At 40.2% G+C, this 24,848-nt stretch overlaps 1 protein-coding gene across 1 annotated transcript in view; it reads right to left on the bottom strand.

Annotated features, from left to right (window-relative positions):
• The window catches only part of IL1RAPL1 (interleukin 1 receptor accessory protein like 1), a 1,403,208-nt gene that overhangs the window by 25,375 nt on the left and 1,352,985 nt on the right, over positions 1–24,848 (bottom strand). The window contains exons 7-8 of the mRNA XM_051827650.2: positions 16,162–16,294; positions 14,449–14,594 (exon numbers count right to left, since the gene is read on the bottom strand). Coding sequence (XP_051683610.1) covers positions 14,449–14,594; positions 16,162–16,294 — 279 coding nt within the window. The remainder of the gene's footprint in view (positions 1–14,448; positions 14,595–16,161; positions 16,295–24,848) is intronic.

Below are 24,848 nucleotides of genomic sequence, written 5' to 3'. Positions count from 1 at the left end.
GTGATGGGTGAAGGTAGGTGAATCCATTTTTTTGATTTCTCAGCTATAATACATTGTTTTCCTTTTATTCCTTTCCAAAGCACATAGCATATACCTTGTCAGTAAGTATTTGTTCCAGTGTTACCATTTCAGCCAGATTTCCCAAAATTAGGTCAGAACAATGGGCCAATGATTTTTTCCTTTGAGGAAATCATTGAACAATGTGGAGTTACTAACACAAAGATTTTTTTTTTCAGAAAACCTTTCCCCTCTAGATTATAAAAACAATGTTTGAAATATATCACTCTAAAGACCATAACATGGGTTGTATACAGAATGTTATATATTTGCACATACATCCAGGCAAAGTATTCAGATGGGGCCTTCTCCATCTCAGATCTCAGAAGATTAAGTGTTATGAGGAGAAACCAGACAAGGAAGGACAATATTACTATTAAAAAAAAAAAACAAAAATGATCCTCAGGCAACCAGCCTAGAAGACAGGACTATTGTATATCAAGGTGTCAAACTTCACTGATGCCTAAAAGAAAATATCTTAGAAGAAAAAGTATTTGCTTTCCCTCTACTAGGAATTTTCTTCTTAACTTGTCATACAAATAGACAGGCACAGATGGAATGTTGCAAAACATCTCTTGGGAGAAAATTGTCAGAGTGAAGGTGGCATTGCCATTTTACTCCTTTTTGTTAAGGGATGCAGTGTTTATCCTGAAAGCAATCCTCCATCTGAGGATATATTGTCACAGTTAGAACAATTTGCTCCTCCATTGGGAATGCTATGGGTTGCCCGAAGAACCCAGGACATCTGGACTGCTTAGACAACCAATAGAAGGAGCCATGTTTTCTACACAAACACTGAACACTTCTTTCAAAAAGCACAATGATTTGTAGTACAATTTATGACAATTGATTTATAAAATGTTTCACAAAAGTAAAAGAATTGCACTGTAATATAAAACATGGATGCATTGATAAACTTTAAAATTTTATGTTATGCTTTAAATGTTCTTCCTTTACAAGGTTAGCATATTTCCTAATTATAGAAAACATTAGAATAAAATGTGTTCAGCAAAAGCTGTTGGTAAGTTTCTCTCATGAGAAGTTTCATTCAAAATCTTGGTGATTCCAGATTTGGAGACTGTTAAAGCACAAACAATAATCAGACCATATGCTGGTTCATTTCTCCCAGTGGTGGTAACAGAAAAATCTATTGCTTCTGCCTCGTGAATGTTTTTGATCACTCTCTGTTTTATGAAGATAACAACATGTTGAAGAAAACAGTGGGAAAGTTGCCTTGCTTTCTCATTTTGTAAACAGATACCTTCAAGAATTTGCGAACATTTTTTAAACCTTTGTATCTCATTAATAATCATGATGAAATGGGCATTTTGAGAACTACCAGTAGCAAAACATATGATTATTTGATTCCTCCTTAGAGAGCAGTAAATGGCTCCTTATACCATGACAAAACTGAAAATATAGCAGCTCATCTGGTTTAGTGGTCTCCACAGTTAGTATACATGAAGTGCCTATCCTTGATAACAAATTTTCTTTTACTAAAATGGCCATAACATGGCCCTGTTTCACAATGTGAAGGTCACTATCTTATCTCTCAGCATGTACTGATTTTTGATGCATGAAAATTACTAGTGCTTTGAGAAAATAATGTAGAATTAAAGATGGACCCTAAAATGTCATGTTTTCTAATATAGATGTAGAGTGAGAGCAAGCATATGGAGTAGCAGTTGTGTTGCCACTCGGGACACCTCCATCCCCTATCAGAGTGCCTGGTTGAGTTCCAGGTACTCTACTTCCAAATCAGCTTCCTGTTAATGCATACCGTGGGAGATACCACCTGATGGTTCAAGTACTTGAGTCCCTGCCACCCATGTAGAAGACTAGGATTGAATTCCAGGTTCCTTATTTTGGCCTAGCCCAGCCTTTACTGTTGCTGGCATTTAGGGAGTGAACAAGTAGATGGAAGATCCCTCTTTGTCTGTCTCTGTCATTCAAATAAAATGAAAATAAATAAATAAATAAAGGTTTAAGAAGTAAGAGCAAAGAGATTTGCTGTAGGTCACAAACAACTGAAGAGTTGAAAACAAAACATTTTCAAGTTAACTGTCTACTTTTGCTTCATAGTTCATAATTTCTCTTTTTGGTAAATTTTTATTCATGTAAAATCTCTATTAATGATAATGATTTTTAAACATTCATAAACATGATCTTTGTGTCTTTTCCTAAACATACCACTGAATTTTTTTTTATTTAAAATAAAATCCATTTAAGAGGATTTAAATGTCCACTTTTAATTTGGAGAAATCAACCTCCAATTATAATATTATTCATAGAACACATGCTAAAAAAAGATTATGTGCTGTAAAAGTAGAGATAAATAGCTAACATTTCTTACAGATGGCAAATGTAATTCTCAACACTAAAATCTAATACAAGTTACCATGGTAATCTATTGGAAATCAACACATTTTTTCCTACTATATGACCTGAGAGAGTAGTTAGCATTTTTTATGTGTCATGTCTAATTTCTCACTTTACTGACCTGGTTGTCAAAGTTCGACATACAGGAACTGCTTATTAAAAGTTATACCTTGAATTTTATGACCCAGTTGTGCCATTTCTCAACCAAATGTGAGAATTTGCAGCCATAAAAATGCACAACCAACTCCCTCTACCCAACAATGATGCTTCAATGCCCCAGGACAGTAGAGGACATCCCTCTGGAAGCAGTGACTCAATTATTGAGGACACCTGATCCAGTGCTTTGCCCATAGCTGGCACTCAATACATATTTATTGGATGGAAATGACATTTTTTGCTTTTTCGTACAACACCATTCTATGAATTATCTTCTTTAAGCAGAGTGAAGTAAGATTTCAAGTGGAATATGAAGTATCATCAATCAACAGGGTGTTTTTACCTCGAAATAATGAGAACATGAAGGTGGTTCCAAGAAGGAAGTCTGAGTGGTTGTTTGTGGGTGATGGCAATGAATATGCTATCCTGTTCATGATCTCTGTGATTACACACATGCAATTTTGCTCTGTGCTAGATGATTTTGGTGGGCTTCTTGTAAATATTTTAAAACTGTATTACTTTTTTCTAAATTGCCTGTTTGTCATTTTCTAATACAAAATTGCAATGATTAGATTTAATTACGTTTTACAGCCTCTGTTAAATGCTAGACAAATGCTGTTAAAATGAATTAAACCTTTGAACACATAGGAATGGCTTATCTACATTGACCAATAATATGTGGTGGTTCAATTCCAAACTATACCCATCCTTCCTTATTATACATGATTGAGATTTAGTTGAATGCAAGTGTTCACAAGAAGAATTCAGAAGTGTTTACTGCTCATGAAATGTTTTGTTCCTCCTTGGTAATGCTATTTTTATAGGCTGAACACTATGTACAGCCTAATTGTGTGTGAGAGAGAGAGAGAGAGAGAGATTCCTAAGTGTACTCTCGTTTTAAAACCTGATATATGCAGGAACTGTATCCAACAATGAATGCTATCTTTATTTAAGAGGTTAATTATTGTAATACTTGAAGGCCATTTCAAACATCTCTTTTAGTAGGGAGTGTATTCTATAAAACACAATTTCACTGAACACATCAGGCAAGTAACCTAATTAACAAAAGAATCTAGGGGCCAACCCTGTAGCACAATGGATAAAGCTGCTGCCTGTGGTGCTGACATCCCATTTGGGCACCAGTTCGAGACTTAAGTGCTCCACTTCCGATCCAGCTCCCTGCTAATGGCCTGGGAAAGCATTGTAGGATGGCCAAAGTGCTTGGGCCCCTGCACCCATGTGGAAGACCTGGAAGAAGCTCCTGGCTCTTGGCTTCTGATCGGCCAAGCTCCAGCTGTTTTGGCCATTTGAGGAGTGAATTAGTGGATGGAAGATTTCTCTCTCTCTCTCTCTCTCCCTCTCTCTCTCTTTCAAATAAAAAATAAATCTTAAAAAAATAGAGTCTAAGGGCAATGTACTGATGTTTAAATAGGTCCAAAGGCATGGACCAAGTCAAAAAGAATGAGGTCATAGTTCCACTGACTGGCTATACCCTGCTTTCATTTCTTCCTCATGGAAGCAGTGAGCTCTAGAGAGCTAGTTGCTTCTTACCTAAAAAAGATGCTATCGAGTTTATAAGAAGGATTTGCTGTCTGGTTAAGGGCTTTGGTGTGCCGACTATATTGCACATCAATAGCAGCAGCCTCAGTAAGTGACAAGTGAAATTCAAACCCAGAGTTCTACCACAGACTAAGGAATCTGAATTCCTTGTTAACAAACTCCTTAAATCATCTATGTGTACCATAAAGTTTGTGAAGAACCAGTCTAGAGGTTTCTATTTGATTCTCAAAAGTGGAAACGAGGAAGTTAACTTCTGTCAATGCTTATAATAAAAAAAGCATACATCTGTTTACCTTCTGCTTACATTTTGTATAATTTTGAAGGGTTTTCAACTAAAAATATCTGTCATTCCATTTTGAATTTCCCTACTATGAGTAGCTTAGATGCTGATATCAGTTTCAGAAAGGGATGGGGTTTCTGATACCCATGCTGTAGAGCAGTGGTTCTCAACTAGGGCAGTTTTATCCCCAAACCCCCTGGTGACATTTGTCACCACTGTGGATATATTTGGCTGTCATAACTGGGAAGGTATGACTGGTATCTAGTTGGCAGAGGCCAAGGATGGTGCTAGACAAACTACATGCACAGGATAGACCCCCTTGCAAAAATGAATTATCCAGCCCAAAATGTCAATAGTGACAAGATTGATAAACCCTGCTGCAGACAATGTTTTGATTATTCAGAATACATTTAATCAACCGTTCATCACATTTACTAAGTGTGGTAGGGATATTGAAGCATATAATAGAAAAGTATGAGATAAAGATCTTTATCAGAATTAAACATTTCGGGACAGGCATTTGGCCTAGTGGTTGACTCTAGTTAAGATACCCTTGTCCCATACTGGAGTACTTGGGTTTGATGTCTGGTTCCAGTTCCTTACTCCAGCCTCCTGTTCATGCAGATCCTCACAGACAGCATTAATATAGTCAGGTAATTGGGTTTCTACTACCCACATGGGAGACCAGATTGTGTTCCCTTTTCCTCTTTAAAAGGCTCCAGCTACGAACTGTCGTGGGCATTTGGGGAGTGAATCAGAAGACGGGAACTCTCTGTTTCGTTCTCTCTGCTTCTCAGTTTCTTAAAAAGTAACTTAACAATTGATAAAATAAATGTAAAACTCAATAAAGCAAATAAAGGACTTCCAGTGACTATAACGACTTTTATTCAATACATAAGAGTTTGGCACACATGAAGGATCAATAGGAAGAATAAAAAACTAAAGAGTTTATCATCCTTGGTCCTAATAGTAGTTTTGTCCAAGGTGATCTCTTTGTTATTTATTAATTGAGAATTAAGTTAATCTTCAGCAGACAGTGGTATTTTGTTTTTGTAACAAAGATACTTCTTTGGATATTGTGCACAGAGAAGAAAACTGAATTACCAAAATGTCCAAAAGGCAAAATTATCTTATATAACAAATCTTCATGCTGTGACCAATCAGCCAAAACTGAGATCAACAGGCTTTTGAAAAAGATATTCCACTGCTGAGATAAAATAACATTAATCTCAACTTAAACCATACAGTCTATATCTAAGGAAATAGCTCAAAAGGTTAATTTCCAAGTCTACAAATTTAGTGGCAATTCATAATAGCCTCCAAGTGTTTTTGTTTGTTTTGGCATGAGCTACCAAGACAAAAAGTATGGAATTGGGGCCAGCTATTTAAATGTCTCACAAAACTGAGGGGCAGAGAATAAAAAAGGTTACAGGACAGAAGAAAATTTTGACTGCCAAATGTCAAATTTCATCCAATGAGAGATTAATTAAATCTGATGGCCTTGATCTAGAGATACAACAGAAACATAACTAAAGTTCTTTAATATGTTGGCATTGAGTAAGCTGATTGAGCAGAAGTGACTCATGAACTCCAACTCCGATTTAAGAAGTCATTGTCTTTCTAGAAAGATGCTCCCATATAGAAAGTTTTTTTTGATAATTGGGTAAGGTTTGGGTTTTACATATACTTTTTTTTTTGACAGGCAGAGTGGACAGTGAGAGAGAGAGACAGAGAGAAAGGTCTTCCTTTTCCATTGGTTCACCCTCCAATGGCCGCCGAGGCTGGCACACTGCAGCCGGCGCACCACGCTGATTCGAAGGCAGGAGCCAGGTGCTTCTCCTGGTCTCCCATGGGGTGCAGGGCCCAAGTACTTGGGCCATCCTCCACTGCACTCCCTGGCCACAGCAGAGAGCTGGCCTGGAAGAGGGGCAACTGGGACAGAATCCAGCGCCCCGACCAGGACTAGAACCCAGAGTACCGGTGCCGCAAGGCGGAGGATTAGCCTAGTGAGCCGTGGTGCCTGCCTACATATACTTTTTTTAGGATTTATTTATTTGAAAGACAGAGTTACAGATAGAGAGGAGAAACAGGTATTTTCCATCCATTGGTTCACTCTCCAAATGGCTGTAAACATCCAGGACTGGGCCAGGCAGAAGTCAGAAGCCAGGAGCTTCTTCTCTACCGCCCACATGGGTGGCAGGGTTCAGGGACCTGTGCAATCTTCCACTGCTTTCCCAGACACATTAGCAGGGAGCTGGATCAAAAGCTGGGACTTGAACCGCCACACCCATATGGGATGCCGGTGTTACAGGCAGTGGCCTAACCTGCCGCGCCACCATGCTGGCCCCAGCTTTTACATATTCTGAAATCAGCAGTCAAAGATGTCAAGTGGCCAACCTCAAAAGAAACCTCTCTCACTGTGGGGAGCAGCCCGGACTGGACTGAGTTACTGGAATTAAGACTTATTCTATGCATCTGCTCTCCCACAATATGGCGCTGGGAGAGAAGTAAACAGCTTCCGCACAGCTGCCTCCAGTTCAACCAATAAACTGTAGGACTTGCTCCTGATTGGAGAGCAGCGTACTCGGCGTGTGGGCAGCCGAGTTGGGATTGGCGGAGGAGGACTATAAAGGAGGAGAGAGACGGCATGCACGAGGAACATCTAAGGGGAACATCTAGCTGAAGGAACACCCGTGCAGCCCCCGAGAAAGCCGGCCGGCGGTGTGCCGCTCCCCTGCGGAAGTGGGGAATGTGGCCAGGGGGAACTGCCCTTCCACGGAGGTGGAAGGGTCAGTAGCCAACCCGGGAAGAACCAGCAGCAAACCCGGGGAGGGCCGAGCAGACGAAAGAACAGCGCAGGGTCCTGTGTCGTTCCTCCACGAAGATGGGGAGCGACATAATGGTGCCGTGACTCGGATAGGAAACCTAGGACGGATATGAAACTTAGGAGGGAAGAAACGGGAAGAACTGGGAAAATACCGGAGAGAGAGACTAGCAAATAGCCTAGGGAAAAGCCGGACGAAAAAGGTGCCGGAAGAAGCTATTGAAAGCCTAGGCATAGACTCGGATACGGACTACGGGGGGAAGCTGGGAGAAATCTCTAAGGTCGAAAGCGAAAGTGAAAGCTAGAACAAACAGACTCGGACGCGGACTGTGGGGAGAGGCCAGGAGAAATGAGGGAGGAATATTGTTGGAAGAAAACTTAGGGAAACATACCGGGTAGAGAAAAGTGTTAGGGAAATTGAAGCCGCGGGGGGCAGGCCGAGGCTGAAACGAAAGCCACTTTGGGATTCTCAAGTTAGCCCGGGAATAGGGGGCGAAAAGTTGAAACCAGAAGCTGAAATGTAAGCCTGGTTGGGATCCGTCTAATTAGCCCGGGGAGCAAAGGACGGGAAGCCAAACCGTGGGGCGGAGACGTAAGCTGGGTTGAATTCACCAGGCTAGCCCGGGGAACTTAGATTGAATGCTAGTGGCGGACACGTAAGCTACGCTGTGTGACTCGTGGAGGCTGCCGCGCGCAGACAGAGCGTGCGGGGCTCAAGTACATAGGGAACGCGGGGCTGGCGCGAGGCCGTGGTTCAGACGCGAAAGGGTTAAGTGCGAGACCGCGGAGTGTGCGCGCAAAGCCAAGCCGTGCAGATGAGAGAGGCGCGGGCTGAAGCGGCGCAGAGCCGGGAACCCGCCGGCGGGGCGAGGCGCCGGAAAGCCACAGGGATAAGAGAAACAGAAGTTTAGAAGTAAAAGAGAAATAGGAATGCTGGAAGATAGAAGTAAAATGGGAGAGATAGGAATGCCCGGAGATAGAGAAATAGAGAAAGAGAAAGGCCTCCCCACAACACTGCAATGTGAGAGCTTGGATTCGGTCTGCCTGATTAAGTGAGGCGATGAGCACCTGCGGGCAGCTAGCAGCTTATGCGCCGCAGGTCAACGAAGACAGGCACGAATTAACATCAGTAAGGCTTCCCCACAATACAACAATTAGGAGGCTTGGATTCGGTCTGCCTGATTAAGGCGGTAAGCACCAGCAAGCAGCTCGACCAGAGTATGAGCTGCAGGTCACCGAAGATAGGCACGAACCAACACTAATAAGTCTCCCCCACAATACGGCAATGAGAAAGCTTGGATTCGGTCTGCCTGATTAAGGCGGTAAGCGCCAGCAGGCGGCTCGACCAAAGTATGAGCCGCAGGTCACCGAACACAGGCACGCATCAGCGCCTAAAAACCTCCTCACAACATGGCGAAGAGAGGACCCGGATTCGGTTTGCCTGATTGATAGGACTTGTAAGAACCTGTGGCAACTCTAGCAAGTAGAGCAGAGTGTGTGCCGCGGGACACCGAAGACAGGCGTGTATCGCCAAAAAATAAAAAGAAAGGGGGATCTGTGGGGAGCAGCCCGGACTGGACTGAGTTACTGGAATTAAGACTTATTCTATGCATCTGCTCTCCCACAATATGGCGCTGGGAGAGAAGTAAACAGCTTCCGCACAGCTGCCTCCAGTTCAACCAATAAACTGTAGGACTTGCTCCTGATTGGAGAGCAGCGTACTCGGCGTGTGGGCAGCCGAGTTGGGATTGGCGGAGGAGGACTATAAAGGAGGAGAGAGACGGCATGCACGAGGAACATCTAAGGGGAACATCTAAGGGAATACCTGTGCAGCCCCCGAGAAAGCCGGCCGGCGGTGTGCCGCTCCCCTGCGGAAGTGGGGAATGTGGCCAGGGGGAACTGCCCTTCCACGGAGGTAGAAGGGTCAGTAGCCAACCCGGGAAGAACCAGCAGCAAACCCGGGGAGGGCCGAGCAGACAAAAGAACAGCGCAGGGTCCTGTGTCGTTCCTCCACGAAGATGGGGAGCGACATCTCACTATATCACTGAGTAAATAAGTGCATTAGGCAAATACTAACAAGGATAGGGGTACATATTACAAAGATGAGTCATTGCAGGAAGGCATAAACAGTCCACTGGGTCTAAATTCATTCAGCTTTAAAACAATGCATTCTAAGTGATGTGCATGTTAATTATGTTACTAAAGATACTTTGAGGACTAGGGAGTTTATTGAGCAAGTCTAATTCCCATTGATTAAATTCTTTGGAGGGAGAGAGTGTGCATAAGAAAGAAAATGGGTTTAAGGGAGAATAGAGAAAGCCTAGATGCTTATCATCGCTAACTAGTGCTAAATCTCTCAGATAGATACTTTGCCTGTTCCAAACTAATTTGTGATGAATGAATTGCCATATTATTGTAATCAATATAAGTAAACATAACCATTTAGAGGGAGATTGTTAATAAACAGCCTTAATGTGATAGTTTCAAGGTCCAACATGCACTAGAGGCACAATTCCATATTAGGGATGTTTAGTATCAATGTAATTTAAAAAGTAAATGACAAAATTCCAAATTATATTGGTCCTTATTTCTTGTTCATTTAATTTTATGAGTGGCTAGCACAAACCCAGGCACATGTAGCTTCTTAGTTATCACTGTTACATGTACGAATAAATGAATTAAGCTCCCTTTTTTTTTGAAAAGTACATTCAAACCAATGTAAATCTATCATAAGGTCAAATTCAGAATCAATATAAGAAAATCACTGGAGCTAAAGCTGAGTATTTTGATAAAAGATGAATTAGAATTCAGGGATTTTTTAAAAGGAATATGCAATTACTGTATCCTTCATTACCCAGACTATGACATAGTTGGAGCAGGGAAATCTTGTAGTAGCTTGTTAATATTTATTAAGTGCTAAGTAGGTGTCAGTGTGATAACTATTAACATATATAAACTTCATTTAATTCCCACAGCTTCTTTATGTTGTAGGTCTTCTTACTATTTCCATTTTATAGAAGAGAAATTTGAGGCTCACAGAGATGAAGGCTTGCCCAAGATAGCACAGACAAGTCCATGCCCTCATCCAGAGAGATAATATGAACAAAATAAACAGACAAGAAGGAATTTAGGACTGCCTGACTGGACAAAGTTTGACTAGTTCTGAGGTCAGAGTATAGAGCTGCAGGGTATTTGAGTATTATTTGTGTCAGAAAAATGGAAAACATACAGAATAGAATGGGGGGAATAGACAAGGCCAGAGCTTGGGAGGAAAACTGACAATCAGTGTTTAATGCATTTTTAGATAGGCAGTAGCAATTAGAAATCCTGGGCCAGCGCCGCGGCTCACTTCGCTAATCCTCCGCCTGCGGCGCTGGCACCCCAGGTTCTAGTCCTGGTTGGGGCACCAGATTCTGTCACAGCTGCTCCTCTTCCAGTCCAGCTCTCTGCTGTGGCCCGGGGAGGCAGTGGAGGATGGCCCCAGTGCTTGGGCCCTGCACCTGCATGGGAAACCAGGAGGAAGCACCTGGCTCCTGGCTTCGGATTGGCGCAGTGCGCCGGCCGTAGTGGCCATTTGGGGGGTGAACCAATGGAAGGAAGACCTTTCTCTCTCTGTCTCTCTATCTCTCTCACTGCCTAACTCTGCCCGTCAGAAAAAAAAAAAAAACAATTAGAAATCCTAACAAAGACGTCTGAGTAGAAGATGCAGAGCCTTAGACATGGAATTCAATCAAATATGGGCAGTGGGAGAAACAAGAAATAACCCAGTAACAAATATAGCAACCATTTATTTTGGATGTTTTGGGGGCCAGAAACTAACAGTCAAGCTTGCCAGGCCAGGACTGGCAAATTAGGACTGAAAAGAAGCTGTTAACTAGAAATGAGGAGTAAGGGGCAGAATAGTCATACATTAGTATGACTCCATGGGCCTTGTTTCTTCATTGTTAAATTCTGCCCCACTTCATATCCAAGTGCTCTGTAAACTAAGAGAGATATATCTGTGTTGTGTATCTGCCATGATTCCAACTGTCCAAGTACCCTTCCTGGCTGTAGAAACTGACAGCCAGGGATATTCTCAAGCAATGTTTTTCTATTGTAAAATGTTCTTGTAGAATTGACTTATATGGAATTAAGAGTCTTTTATAAAGATAAAGGCTGATCCACCATCTAGCCTAACTCAAATGTAGCTGAATTATTTATTACAGTATCCTCTTGGCATTAAGGAAAACACATTTGATATATAAGAGTGTTGTTTCAAAGAATCCATACCACCCATTTGAAGGCTCAGAAATCATGTTATATCAACAATAGTGAACAAGAGATAATATGCTAAGATAACTTTTGCAAAGATATGTCCTAGGAAAGTTTACTTGTCAGAAAAAAATGACAGTTTGTGGTGTTCAAGACCTGTATTCAACAGATGTGTTTTTAAAATTTTTTTGTTTATTTAATTGAAAGAGAGAGAGTGCAGGTGCATGAGCAAGTGCTCTTACCCGCTGTTTCACTCCTCAAATACCTTCAATGCTGAGGCTAGATGGGCTGAAGCTGGGCCTGAATTAGGTCTCACACATGGATGGCAAGGACCCAACTATTTGAAGCATCACCTGCTACTTCCCCGGGTCTCTATTAGCTGGAAGTTGGAATCCTAGTCAGAGCCAGTGAACAAACTTGGGTATTCGGATATGGAACGTGGGCATCCTAACCAACTTCTTAACTGTCAGCCAAATACTCACCCAAACAAATGCTTCAATATGTATCTCTAGGGAGATTTGTAAAAAGAAGACTTTTAAGGGCTGTTAAAGAATTCATGAGTCAGTGGCAGAAAAATATGATTAATAGCAGAAAGTCTCAGTTCCTTCTCAGAACCTTAATCTTCTGAGTAATCTATCATCTGATAATTACATAATTACTAGTATGCTTTTTCTGGAACTTCTATGATCAAAGACCCAAACTGATCAGCTCACAAATGCTATAGTCTGTTCTTCTGAACCTTACAGGGCCGGCGAAGTTGTTGATGTATCATCTATTGATGAAGACCTTTCTTTTCCTGCAGAAGGGGTGGAATAGATCATTCCACTTGGTAATGAGCCCCTCAAAAGCAAGAGATTGCATCCATCCCTGCCTCTGTGATCTGATGACTCACCACAGCTCCCTTAAAAAGAAGGCACACGTTCACGTTAACAGGGACTTTTGGTGTACAGGGCCTTGATGTCCTTTGGTTTCTTAATGTTTTTATTTTACTAAGAATTAAATCCTATTGATAAAAATAAATATTAGAAAAAACACTGTGGAAGTCTTAGGATTGAAGAACACTCTAACATTGGCCACAATTTACTTTTTCATGTTTAGGGAATCAGATGTTACTGGAAAAGTGTTTTCAAACAAATTCCTTGATTCCTCAATCACTTATTTTTCTAGAAGCAGAAGCCTTTGTAGCTTTGTGAAACTTAACCTTGAGCTTCACATTCTAAAATTAGCCCTGGGAGGGAGGGTGGTGCTCCACCTTCCTGGCTATGTGCCTGTCTGTCAAAACAGAGCTTTAATAGCTCTATCCTTAGACAAAACTCAGTTTTCCTTCCTCTCTCCTTATGATTGTTGCTTAATTGTCACCCCAATCTTTCCCCAAAGGAAAATAAACATTATCTAGGTCAACAGATTGTTGAATATGCCCTATATCTTCTGTTCACTATGTCCGTTCTTGGGGAATAATTCAAAGTCTTTAATGAGAGCATGCTCAAGAGAGTGATCAAAATAGTGCAAGGATTTCTTCCATACCATGAAGAATAAACAAAAGGAGCAAAAGCAGTTGAATCTGGCAAAGTAAAGATCCAGCAAGATCATGATGGCTATCATCAAATATTTGAAGGGGTTTCTTGGGAAAAAGTGACTAGATGTATAGAACTAGGGTCAATGAATAGACAGTCAAAAAGGGATACTTCTTAACAGACTTTTCCCCAAAGATAGAATGAGCTTCCTTGAGAGGGAATATGCGCCAATATAAGCTGTTAGCCCACTTTAGAAGATGCTATGGGAGGATAAGCAGTTCAATTACATGACATTTATGTTGCTTCCAACCCCGAGAAGCTATTTCTGTTCTTGTATATGCATGCTACTTCCACGCAAATTCCTCCATTTACTATATATTAAGCCATAGAAAGAAATAATTATGTTGCTAGTTGCTGCTTACATTCTTTCAACTCACATCCTCAAAAGTAGGCTATTTTAATACTGTAGTCACCTTGACAACAGAGGTGTCTGTTTTAACAGCTTTCAGTAGCATTATTCAAAAAGAATCTATTGTCCGATAAAGTAGGGGAAACAGTCTTCAATGCTCTGTTTTTTTTTCAAACCTCAAAGAGTCTAGGATTAAACATGTTCTTTGAAATTAAAATCATGGAAAATTTGCTGAGTAAGTGAACTTCAAGTGTACTTTTGCCAAAGACTAGAAAGTTTTCATTTAGTATAATATAGAGTAATATTTTTCTCTTGTAAAGTGCACAAAAATTTCACTAAAAGGCAAACAATTCAATGCAAATTGATATATATTATAACCCTATGCATAACATGATGGGGCTGCTGGGGAGTTAGAATTAGTGCAGCAGACTTTGTACTCAACTGCAACCTATCTTACAATGAATTGTTATTCAATAAGGAAGGATATTACACTTGAACAGGTTATTAGTGGGAGATAAAGAAATTATCAAGAAACTCTGCAATGGAGAAACCACCAGAAATAGTTCTTATACTAAAGGAAACCTTCCAATAAGAAATACAATCTTTGACTTAAAACATCTGGTCATTTTTAATAAACTAATGCCTATTTCCAATAAATAGCATTTAACTAAAATGCTTTCTTTTTGCAGGCTCTGTGTCAAGCCCTTCACATTTATGATCTTCTTTTATCCTTACTCCACACTAAAGAGTTGATCCTATTGTTTTCTCTATTCTGTATTTCAGGCAACTGAAGCTTAGGGAAGCTAGATACCTTGCCCAAGGCTGCACAGTTGATATGAAAGCAGAGCAAGGAATCCAAATTTGAATCTCTGTCTGCTCTGATGCCCCTAGTGCTAATGAGATTATTTTATTTAGGGCAAGTATATGCAGGAAAACAAAATTTCATCTGGTTTTGGTTCCCAATGATTGCCCTCTGATTGTATGCTCAGTTGATGGCTGTAGCTTAGGTTATACTCACCCCGTTTATGAAGGAGAACACTAGCATGTCGACGTCCATTTCCATTTTCCACATAACAGGAGTAATTGCCCAAGTCACCTTCTTCCACAGAGTCCACAATTAATGAGATGGAAACTTCCTGTTCCCCAAGATGCTCCTTAAGAATTCTAGAACATAAAGCAAAACGAAACAAACAAAAAAACCCAGACAGACATACACATACATGAAAAAGAAATAAATGTACATGTATCTGAATCTGATCTGAAAATACCTACAGCATCTGGGCTTCACGTTTGGCTACTCATTGATGCTATGTTAATTAAATTATATCATGCCCTTTTCTTCTTCACTTCTAATGAGGAAGCTTGTCTTTGTAGATGCTAATGAAGTTGCAGTTAATTATCTCTCTTAGCAGGACAATCACACTGTCATAATAAAGAGGTGAGAGAGACCTTGAGGAAAAATATACAAATTGCTTTTTCTTTAAGAAGAACTATGGTGTAAATCTGAGATAAGAAATTGTAATGTCTATGGCTGGAGGCCTGATTATATATCAGGTTAATTTACAAAAAGAAGAAAATTTCTGAGCTATTTTGACATTTCAGTTGAAACCTCAAGGCTGACTTTTGTTAAAACAAACCATTTGCTTAATTTTTTTTATTTTTAAAGAAGCATGAAATTATAAACCTACAGACTAAAAGTTTTAATAAAGTGTTTAATTCTGACATTTAAAATTAATGATCAGTGCTTGCTAACATCACTATCAAAGATTTTAGCCATCTTTAAGTTCAAATGGAAAACTTCAAACAGGGGTTCCCTTTCTCTATTCTCATTGTACCCACCTGTGAGTAACTCATCTGTGCAACATTTCCTACTTTAGCATGAAGGAAAAGATACCTTTCTAGAACCTTCCCCCATATACACAAAACCAGAGGAGGTAAAAGTTAAGAAGTTTATGGTCCTTTTTTTTTTTAATTTTAGCATTTCAGAGCATATGGGTAAAAGAAAAGACTGAAGTTTTAAATGTGAAAAATGGCAGACGAGCATATTTAGTTCGCATTGGAGAATTGCCCATCTGGGCCTTCCAGAATCTGATTGTAGTATTCTAAAGTATGATATTCTTGTGTATTTGTTGTCAGAAAGAAGATCCCAGTAGAAATAATCTCATATGACAGTTTTATATGTTTTTGTGTTCTTTTGAACAACATTTTCTCTTCTACCTTTGACAATGTTTTCAAAGTCTTGACATTTAAAATGCAGAACACGGGTTAAAATGCTCATATATACCCAGAAGATGCAACCTTTAGAGGGGAAAATGTTTAGAAATGATCATCATGTTGATGTGGGTGTAACTGAGTTGTTATTAATATCTGCGCATTTTACATTAGGATTAAAAATAACTATCTATGCTTAGGTACATTTTTCATCAGCATTAAATACCTTGATTCTTAAAAGCAAATAAATAAATCCGTAAATACATTTTTCTAAAAAAGAAGCTTAAGCATTATAAACATTTCTTTTTATTCTCCTAAATTCTTTGCACTCGTACTTTGCAGTTCCATAGTCTCTTAACAATGTTTTTGCTTCTTGGCCATTAAATAATACGAAAAAGCATATTTGTACTGTGAAATGTTAAAACAAAAAACCCTCCTTCTTTTACCTCATTTTCCATTTGTGAACAGAGCAAATGTTTAATCTTGACTTCACAGGTTAAAAGAAAAAAAATTATTTTACCTAATGTCACTTTCCCAAACTCGATTTTCATCCAGATCTTCAATAAACTTCTCTCCTTTCATCCAGTAAATTAAAGGACTGACATCTCCACTATACCCAAAGAAAGCTCTGCAGGTTAGATTAGCTGAATCACCTGTGGAGAAATGTGATGGAAACGTGTTATAAAACTATTGGAACATGCTTATTTTAGGCAAACTAGCAGGTAACATTTTGATCACTCCATTGATTTAATGAAACATCTTTCTAAAAGAATAATTTTTCAAGTATTTTCAATCTTTGTCAAATTTATAGAATGGGCACTTTTGAAAGTATGGCTTGTTTAATGGAATGAGAGTTACTTATAAGATTTTGAAGATGATTGGTTAGTCATTTTACAGAATGTTTTTCCAGTTAGGTTTGCCTGATGTTTTTCATGATTGGACTGAGGTTATGAATTATTGGGAAGCATCCCACAGGGCTGATATACCCTTCTCAAGGCATGATATCAGAGGATATATATTGTTGATAATTATAAGATTTTCTATGGCACATAGAAGTTGTATCTCAATCTTCAATGTAAGAACAGAAAGGAAGTAAAATGTTTGTCTAGGAGAGAAAAAGAACCATAAATCCAAGATCTCAACAAGATTTCATTAAAATATTTTTACTTCATAAGGAATAATGTCTTAATTAAGGAAGCTAACATGTACTTAGGTATAAAAGAATATTAAAAGACAATGTACATAATTAAGGAAACTAACACGTGTTTAGGTAGAAAAGCATATTAAAAGACAATGTACAGAGTATAAAAAGTTTAACATATAAGAGTGAAATTGACATTTTGGTATTTGATTATTGTTTATAGCCCTTGTCTATACTCTTGAGGAACAGTGGTTTTTCTACTTACTACTTGTTGAATTCTTTATTTAGTGGAATGTTAAGCTTTTGATTATAGAGTAACCTGAAAGTATGTCATTGTAAAAATTAAAAGAAAAATAAGAAAGAAAGGAGGATGGAGGGTGGGAGTGAGGGAGGAGAGTGGGTAGGGTGGGAAGTATCATTATGCTCTTAAAGCTGTATATATGAAAAAAAAAATGTAATGCTACTGTCTCTGTGCCATAGTAGGCTAAGCCTCCGCCTGCAGTGCCGCCATCTTATATAAGCACTAGGTCGAGTCCTGGCTGCTCCTCTTCTAGCACAGCTCTCTGCTTATGGCCTGGGAAAGCAGTAGAAGATGGCCCAAGGGGCCCAGTGCTATGGCACAGTGGGTTAATGCCCTGGCCTGAAGCGCTGGCATCCCATATGGGCGATGGTTCGAGACCCTGCTACTCCACTTCTGATCCAGCTCTCTGCTATGGCCTGGGAAAGCAGTAGAAGATGGTCCTTGGGCCCCTGCACCCATATGGGAGACCTGGAAGAGCCTCCAGGCTCCTGGCTTCAGATCAGCACAGCTCTGGCCGTTACAGCCAATTGGGGAATGAACCATCAGATGGAAGACCTCTCTCTCTCTCTCTCTCTCTCTCTCTCTCTCTCTGCCTCTCCTCTCTCTGTGTGACTCTGACTTTCAAATAAATAAATAAATCTTAAAAAAAAACATGGCCCAAGTCTTTGGGTCCCTGAACCTGCATGGGAGACCTAGAAGAAACTCCTGGCTCCTGGCTTAGGATCAGCCCAGCTTTGGCCTTTATAGCCATCTGGGGAGTGAACCAGCAGATAGAAGACCTTTCTCTTTGTCTCTTCCTCTCCGTATAACTCTACCTTTCAAATAAATAAATAAAAAAAAGAAACTGTATATATGAAATACATGAAACTTGTTCCCCTTATACAAATAAAAATTTTTAAAAAGACAATTCATGATAATAAATATTTGGAATTTTCATTAGAGATAAAACCAATGGTACTACTGTGGAAATTAGCTCCTTTCAGTGTGTTCCTTGGCAGAGACCATTCTAATGGTGAATACGGATCAGTCTATCAAGGTGGTAAGTCCAAGTCCCTAACTAAAAGGGAAAATGAATTTGGAGACTGCAGAAGGCAAAGTTTCTTCAGGACAGTTAATTGCCCTTTACACACAACTGGTTAACCCAAGCCTCACCTAACATTAGAGAACTGAAATATTTCAGTACATACTGGTTTCAAGATCTTGCTGCCTCCAAGTGGAGACAGAGATTGGAGGATGGGATGGGGCTTCATAAGGGCCTATGCCAGCTTGGATTATTCTCAGAGATGGTCACCACATGAAGAGCTGAAAATCAGGCCTCAGTGACATTTTTGCTGACATCTTAAGTGAGCAAACTTTTTCAATTAGCTGTTGCCAAAAACCAATGAGAATATATTTTTAAAAAATAGGTATTTATTTATTTGAGAGGCAAGAGATGGAGAAGCAGAGAGGCAGAGAGAGAGAGAGAGAGAGAGAGAGAGAGAGAGAGAGAGATCTCATCCACTGGTTCATTCTCCAAATGATCATAACACTGCAAATAAGATGAAGCCAGGAGCCCAGGACTCAGTTTAGATCTGCTAGGAGGGTGGAGTAGACTAAGATGGAGGGACTATCGTAATCACTTCCCAGAGCCTGCATTAGCAGGAAGCTGAAATTAGGAGCAAGAGCTGGGCATTGAGCACAGGCACTCTGATGTGTGACATGAACACCTTAACTGCTAGACCCAATGTCCACCCCCAAATTCCTAGGGATATTACTGGGGGGCCCTGACATCCCCTTGACCTCAAGGTGCAAGGAAGGAAATTCCTGAGGACTGGAAAGCTCTGAGCTAAGCTGTGAATTAATAATGTCTCCTGAAATTGTGCTAGTGAGTGATTTTACAATCAAACCCAGAGAACAGCAGAATGCACTTAGATATATGCTTTCTAAGCCTAAGCACTGGTATCTATAAACTTGATTCTACAAGTTTCCTAACAAGAACATTTTTATTGGATAAAATCAATCTTATTATCTTAATTATGTCCATGGTGTAAGAACAGTTCATAACAAATTTTTTATTAAAGATTTATGTATTTATTTGAAAGGCAGAGTTACAGAGAGGCAGAGGCAGAGAGGAGAGAGAGAGAAAGGGAGAGAGAGTGAGAGAGAGGTCTTCCATCAGTTAGTTCACTCCCCAGATGGCCTCCACAGCCGGAGCTGTGCTGATCTGAAGCCAGGAGCCTGGAGCTTCTTCCAGGTCTCCCGTGTGGGTGCAGGGGTCCAGGGACTTGGACCATCTTCTACTGCTTTCCCAGGCCATAGCAGAGAGCTGAATCAGAAGTGGAGCAGCCGAGACTCGAACCAGCACCCATATAGGATGCCGGCACTGCAGGCAACAGCCTTACCTGCTATGTCACAGCACCAGCTCCTAAAAAATTTCTTGCTCTTCTACTATTTCTAAGATGACATGATACACTCTTCCCTTTTTATTTTATATTTGATCATGTTTGCATGTTCTCTAAGAGATTCCTAGTGTATTTTGAATCTGTGTTTAATGGTCATCATTGTTGACCAGATAAAGCAAGTCCAAAAAATGCACACTTTTAAGAGGCAAAATGAGGCCCCAAGGAGGTTCCTGTACTATTTTTGCACACAAATAATTTGATATTTAATTTCCTCTTCTTTATCGAATATTTACATTATAAAATGGATAACTGAATGATTATCTTATTGATTTGAAACTAACCAGATTTCTACCAAAAGAATCAGCCAAAATTACAAAAGAATTTTAAATCAAATATCCTTTGCACTTATACTTTTATTAGAGAACTAGATTTTACGCAACTGATTACATGTTATAGGGCCAAGATAGTCATGTGTTGAAAAGTCTGAAAATACTATATGATATTTAACATTACATGCTGACAGAATGAAACTGTTACACACAGTTTTAAAAAGGCATAAATGAATAATTTACACAATGTATCTTTTAAGTAATCCCACCAGCGGGGCACTCCCCACGTGTCTCGTGTTAGATCTTTAACTGAGGGAAGGCAGGCAGACCTGTGTGGCCAACCTGTCCTGTGCATGGTCGCGCCCCAGGTGTTGCCCGTCCCCATCACCGCCCGCAGGTGGGCGTGGTGAGTGACTGGAAGGCGGAAGGCAGAGCAGAGCCTCACCCTGGCGGCTGCTCCTCTCCCACAGAGTGCATATTTTTATTCAGTATAATCACGTGAGTATAAGGGAGATTTTCAATGTTTTCTATTAAGTATATATATTTAGAATAAACCGAACCAGGGCTATTCTGTGTGTTACAGACTAGAATAATAAAAGTTATGGGAGAGGCCAGCGCCATGGCTCACTAGACTAATCCTCCGCCTGTGGCGCCGGCACCCCGGGTTCTAGTCCCGGTTGGGGCACCGGATTCTGTCCCAGTTGCTCCTCTTCCAGTCCAGCTCTCTGCTGTGGCCCGGGAGTGCAGTGGAGGATGGCCCAAGTGCTTGGGCCCTGCACCTGCATGGGAGACCAGGAGAAGCACCTGGCTCCTGGCTTCAGATCGGCGCAGTGCGCTGGCCACAGTGACCATTTTGGGGGTGAACCAACAGAAGGAAGACCTTCCTCTCTGTCTCTCTCTCTCACTGTCTAACTCTGCCTGTCTAAAAAAAAAGATATCAAGTTTTGGTTTTTACGTGGGATTCAATCCCTAGAATTCATAAATGGAAATTTTGATATTGCCTACTTTTCCATTACAGTTTTACTGAGTATGAGGACTCAAAATGATCACACCATTAGCGAGTAGTCGGACATTCCTTAGCAGAGAGGCCAACTAAAAACCCCACTGGTAACTGAATTAGTCTCTCCCATTACCCTTCTTCATTTCCAAATGAACTGGCTTGCCATTTCTCTATTTGTTCACTTCCCTCACCTGCAAGCCTTGTGCTGCCACAGACAGAAATTGGTTCCTGCACCCATGTAAGAAACAATTTGCTTTCTTGATTATCTTGGCTCACCTAACTCCCCTTGAGCTCTGACACTGCAGTGCTATGGTGACACCTAGGAGAACACCCTCCAGACTTGCATTGGGCTTGCTGTGGGTTAAAAAGTGGAATTCGTGTAAGGAAGAAGAGAGGGTGGAGGGAAGAGGAGGAAGGCACTTCCCTCAGAGGGAAAGAGCATGAGTCACAGAAACCCAGGGAACTTCTGAGGAAACAAAATAATTTAGAGTGACTGAAGCCACAGTATCTACGGGGTAGGGTGGGGGAGATTAGGGCATCAATAAAGCACTTTTGAGGCCAGAGCAATAGCAGCCCTGTTCTTCTATGTGGGCCATGTTGAAGAGTAGAGATTTCATTTAATGGCAACTGGAAACTGGGGGAAGGTTGCAAATAAGAGACTGACATAATCACATCTCCAATCTAAAGAAATCACTCTTACTCTATGTTCAATCCTTGGATTGGATCAGAAAGAAATCAAGAAGGATTGAGAATGTTACGATACTCTGAGATCACAGAAGGAACAGTCACTGCAGAGATCAGATTATTGCCATCTAATTTCTTAAAAGGCTAAAGCACAGGTTGTAGCAATGACTGCAGATCATTATGCCTGTTACCAATGTGATAATAGGAGCCTATCTCAAGGCAAAGATTAAAATGGAAGCCTGATAAGATAGAAATTTTTATTTTTTATGGTTTATATATTTACATATGTCACTGTGTATGTGTGACAGAGAGAGAGAAAAAAAAAGAGAGGTTGAGGAGCTGCCAGCTCCTTTAGCATATAGCCAGGACATAAAGTCAACTTGAGCAGTTTTTTGTTCTGTTGATATGGTATAACTAAGACTTAGTTAAAGTTTAGGAGAGCTGGAAGCTCTTGTGCCCCTGCAACATAACCCTTTTTCTTTAACTGTTGGTTTGATACACCCACCTTCCCAGGATGCACCTGTCACATCTGGTGCCAGGGCACATGCTCAGACCCCACCCCAGTTGTATGTGCGATTGGGCTACCATGCCCTTCCTGATAAAAAGAGGTGGAAGGCAGGAAAGAGCTCTCTCTCCACTGAGGAACATGCGTGGAAGTACTGCTCCTGCTTGCTCTTCCCAACATGGGCCATTTTTGGATAGACCTTTCCTGCTATTGCTTAGAAGGACTGTTGTCATTTTTCTGTCTTATTTACACACAATTCTTTGGCCCAGTCATGTTGGCTATTACTCCATGTTGGGGTGGCCCACACTTGCATGCAAATGCATGTATACTCCATGCTGCAAAATGAATTCTGTTCCTATTTACACACAATACTAGTTTCTGTGTAATAGTTTTATCTATGCAGGAGACAGGAACCTGGTTTGGAAATTAATATACTTGTTGCTCACATCACTGTAATGAAATTTTTCAGTGGTTTTACTTAATTGTGCCAATCTGTGTGACCTAAAGGCATCGCCCCTTCTTAATGCATAGCTCTCTATTAGTCAAGATAGTAGGAACCTGGCAGTCACTCCTAAGAGAAGGTCAGGTGAAGCCAAACTCACACACAAGACTCTACCCAAGGGCCTAAATGTTGTCAAGGGGAACTGGGTCTACCCAGTACTATCCATTTAGGAAATGGTAACTAATCACATGTGTGCCAGAGTGCTGTGACCTTGGAGCTCTATCATGTTACCTTGTGTTTGAAAGCAGGAATGAAAGGCTATGATTCCTTCATGTCAGGTTGATTAAGAACTAGTGATTGATAGGTTCATGTGCCAGTGTGGGGCCTATGGAGAGATGACACATGTCCACCAAATAATAAGGGCAAAAAATATTAATAGGGAAAAATAGAAATCAGGAAAATAAAAGTGATGTGATCATGTTTGTATCTTGGGCTGTTACATAACAGGATTTTAGCAACTCAGTTTTAGGAGTAGCTCATTCATGATTCATTTCATATTCTCACACTTTCTAACATTATGCTCTTTACTTTAAATTCTCATTTTCATCTAGTACATTCCTCATCCATTAAGTAGTCCCAAGCCTGCCTTTTGAGGAATTACAAGCATTCAGGGACTCTGTCCTTTCTCATCCCATAGCTCTTGGAACATACCTAGATCTTTTTTAAAGAATTATTTTATTTGTTTGAAAGACAGAGTTACAGAGAGAGGTAGAGACATAGAGAGAGGTCTTCCATCCCCAGATGGCTGCAACGGATGGAGTTGCGCTGATCCGAAGCCAGGAGCTTCTTCCAGGTCTCCCATGCAGGTGCAGGGACCCACGGACTTGGGCCATCTACTACTGCTTTCCCAGGCCACAGTACAGAGCTGGATTGGAAGAGGAGCAGCCGGGACTAGAACTGGCGCCCATATGGGATGCCGGTGCTTCAGGCCAGGGCTTTAACCCACTACACCACAGCGCTGGCCCCATATCATAATACAGTCCTTACAGTATTTCATATGCTTGTGTCTCTAACCAAGCAACTAGAGTATGCATTCCCCAGGGGCAGAAATTTCATCTTAATTTACCTTTATATTACCAGCAGCCATTACAGTGTTTTGAGTACATTAGTAACCCAATAAATAGTTGCAAATTAACCTGCTTAATATCCTTTGAACTTGCATTTTAGCTTGTCCACCTTTTTAATTTTGAAAATTTATGTATTTGAAAGGGAGAGAGACAAAGATAGAGATCTTCTATCCACTGGTTCACATTCCAGATGCTCACTACAGCAGGGGCCAGTTTGAAGTTAGGAGCTAGGAACTCAGGTCCTGCACATGAGTGGCAGAGACCCAAGTACCCAAGCCATCACCTGCTGCCTCTCAATTGTTTCTCTTTTTTAAAGCTTCAAAAAAGGCTGGATGTCTACATATCTCAATAAGCAAACCCATTTTGTATAATAGCCTTCATATTGCATATTCATAGCATCCTCATTCAGAAGTTATTTCAGTAATGTGTTAGAGCTGGTCCATACTAGCTTATGAGAGTTCATTACTACTTACATTCTGTAAGCAGGATGTTCAGTACACCCATTAAAATTAAATTATAGAAACACAAATTGGAAACAAAGCTTATAGATACTCAAAACTCAAAATTCACAATTATTTTCTTACATTTTATATTCTTGAGCTTATTTGTAACTATGGTTTCTGTATGGTAGAAGAACTATCTGATATGTGATACTTGACATCTCTTTCCAGCAGCACATTTAATGACATTGGTAGCTTTTAATCAGCCATGGTGGGAGTATTACCCCATAAATTGTCAAATGCTACAAACCAAGCTATGATTTATTGTTTTGTGGATTTTCTGTAATTAAGACAACTGTGGAAAAGTGTTTATGACGATTAAACTTAAAAGCTATTATATCAGGAATAGCACAAACATCAAGAAAATATTCTACCATAATTTGGTTCAGCAAGAGTCACATTACTGATGAATGAGTAACATTTTGACCTACCACTTCATTGTTTCACTTGTATTTGATAACATGAATGAAAACATCAGACACATTTGTGGCAGAACTAGAAGAGCCAGTTAAACACCAGCCCAGCGCTGTCTATATTTTTTAAAGATGTAGCATGCATATTTTAAAAGCTCTATTGCAATACCATTCACATACCATAAATTTATCCATTAAAGTGTATAATTTGTTGATTTTTAGTATATTCACAAAATTATACAACAAGTACCACAGTGAATTTTAGTACACTTTCATCACCCCAAAAGAAACCCTGTACATCAATCAGTACTTCATTTCTCTTTATGGCTAAAATAATAGCCCACTGTATTGGTATACTATATTTTTAATATCCACTCATCAATT

This window comes from Oryctolagus cuniculus, chromosome X (assembly GCF_964237555.1).
Source record: "Oryctolagus cuniculus chromosome X, mOryCun1.1, whole genome shotgun sequence".
NCBI classification, from domain to species: domain Eukaryota; kingdom Metazoa; phylum Chordata; class Mammalia; order Lagomorpha; family Leporidae; genus Oryctolagus; species Oryctolagus cuniculus.
This window is presented reverse-complemented; position numbering and strand designations above follow the sequence as displayed.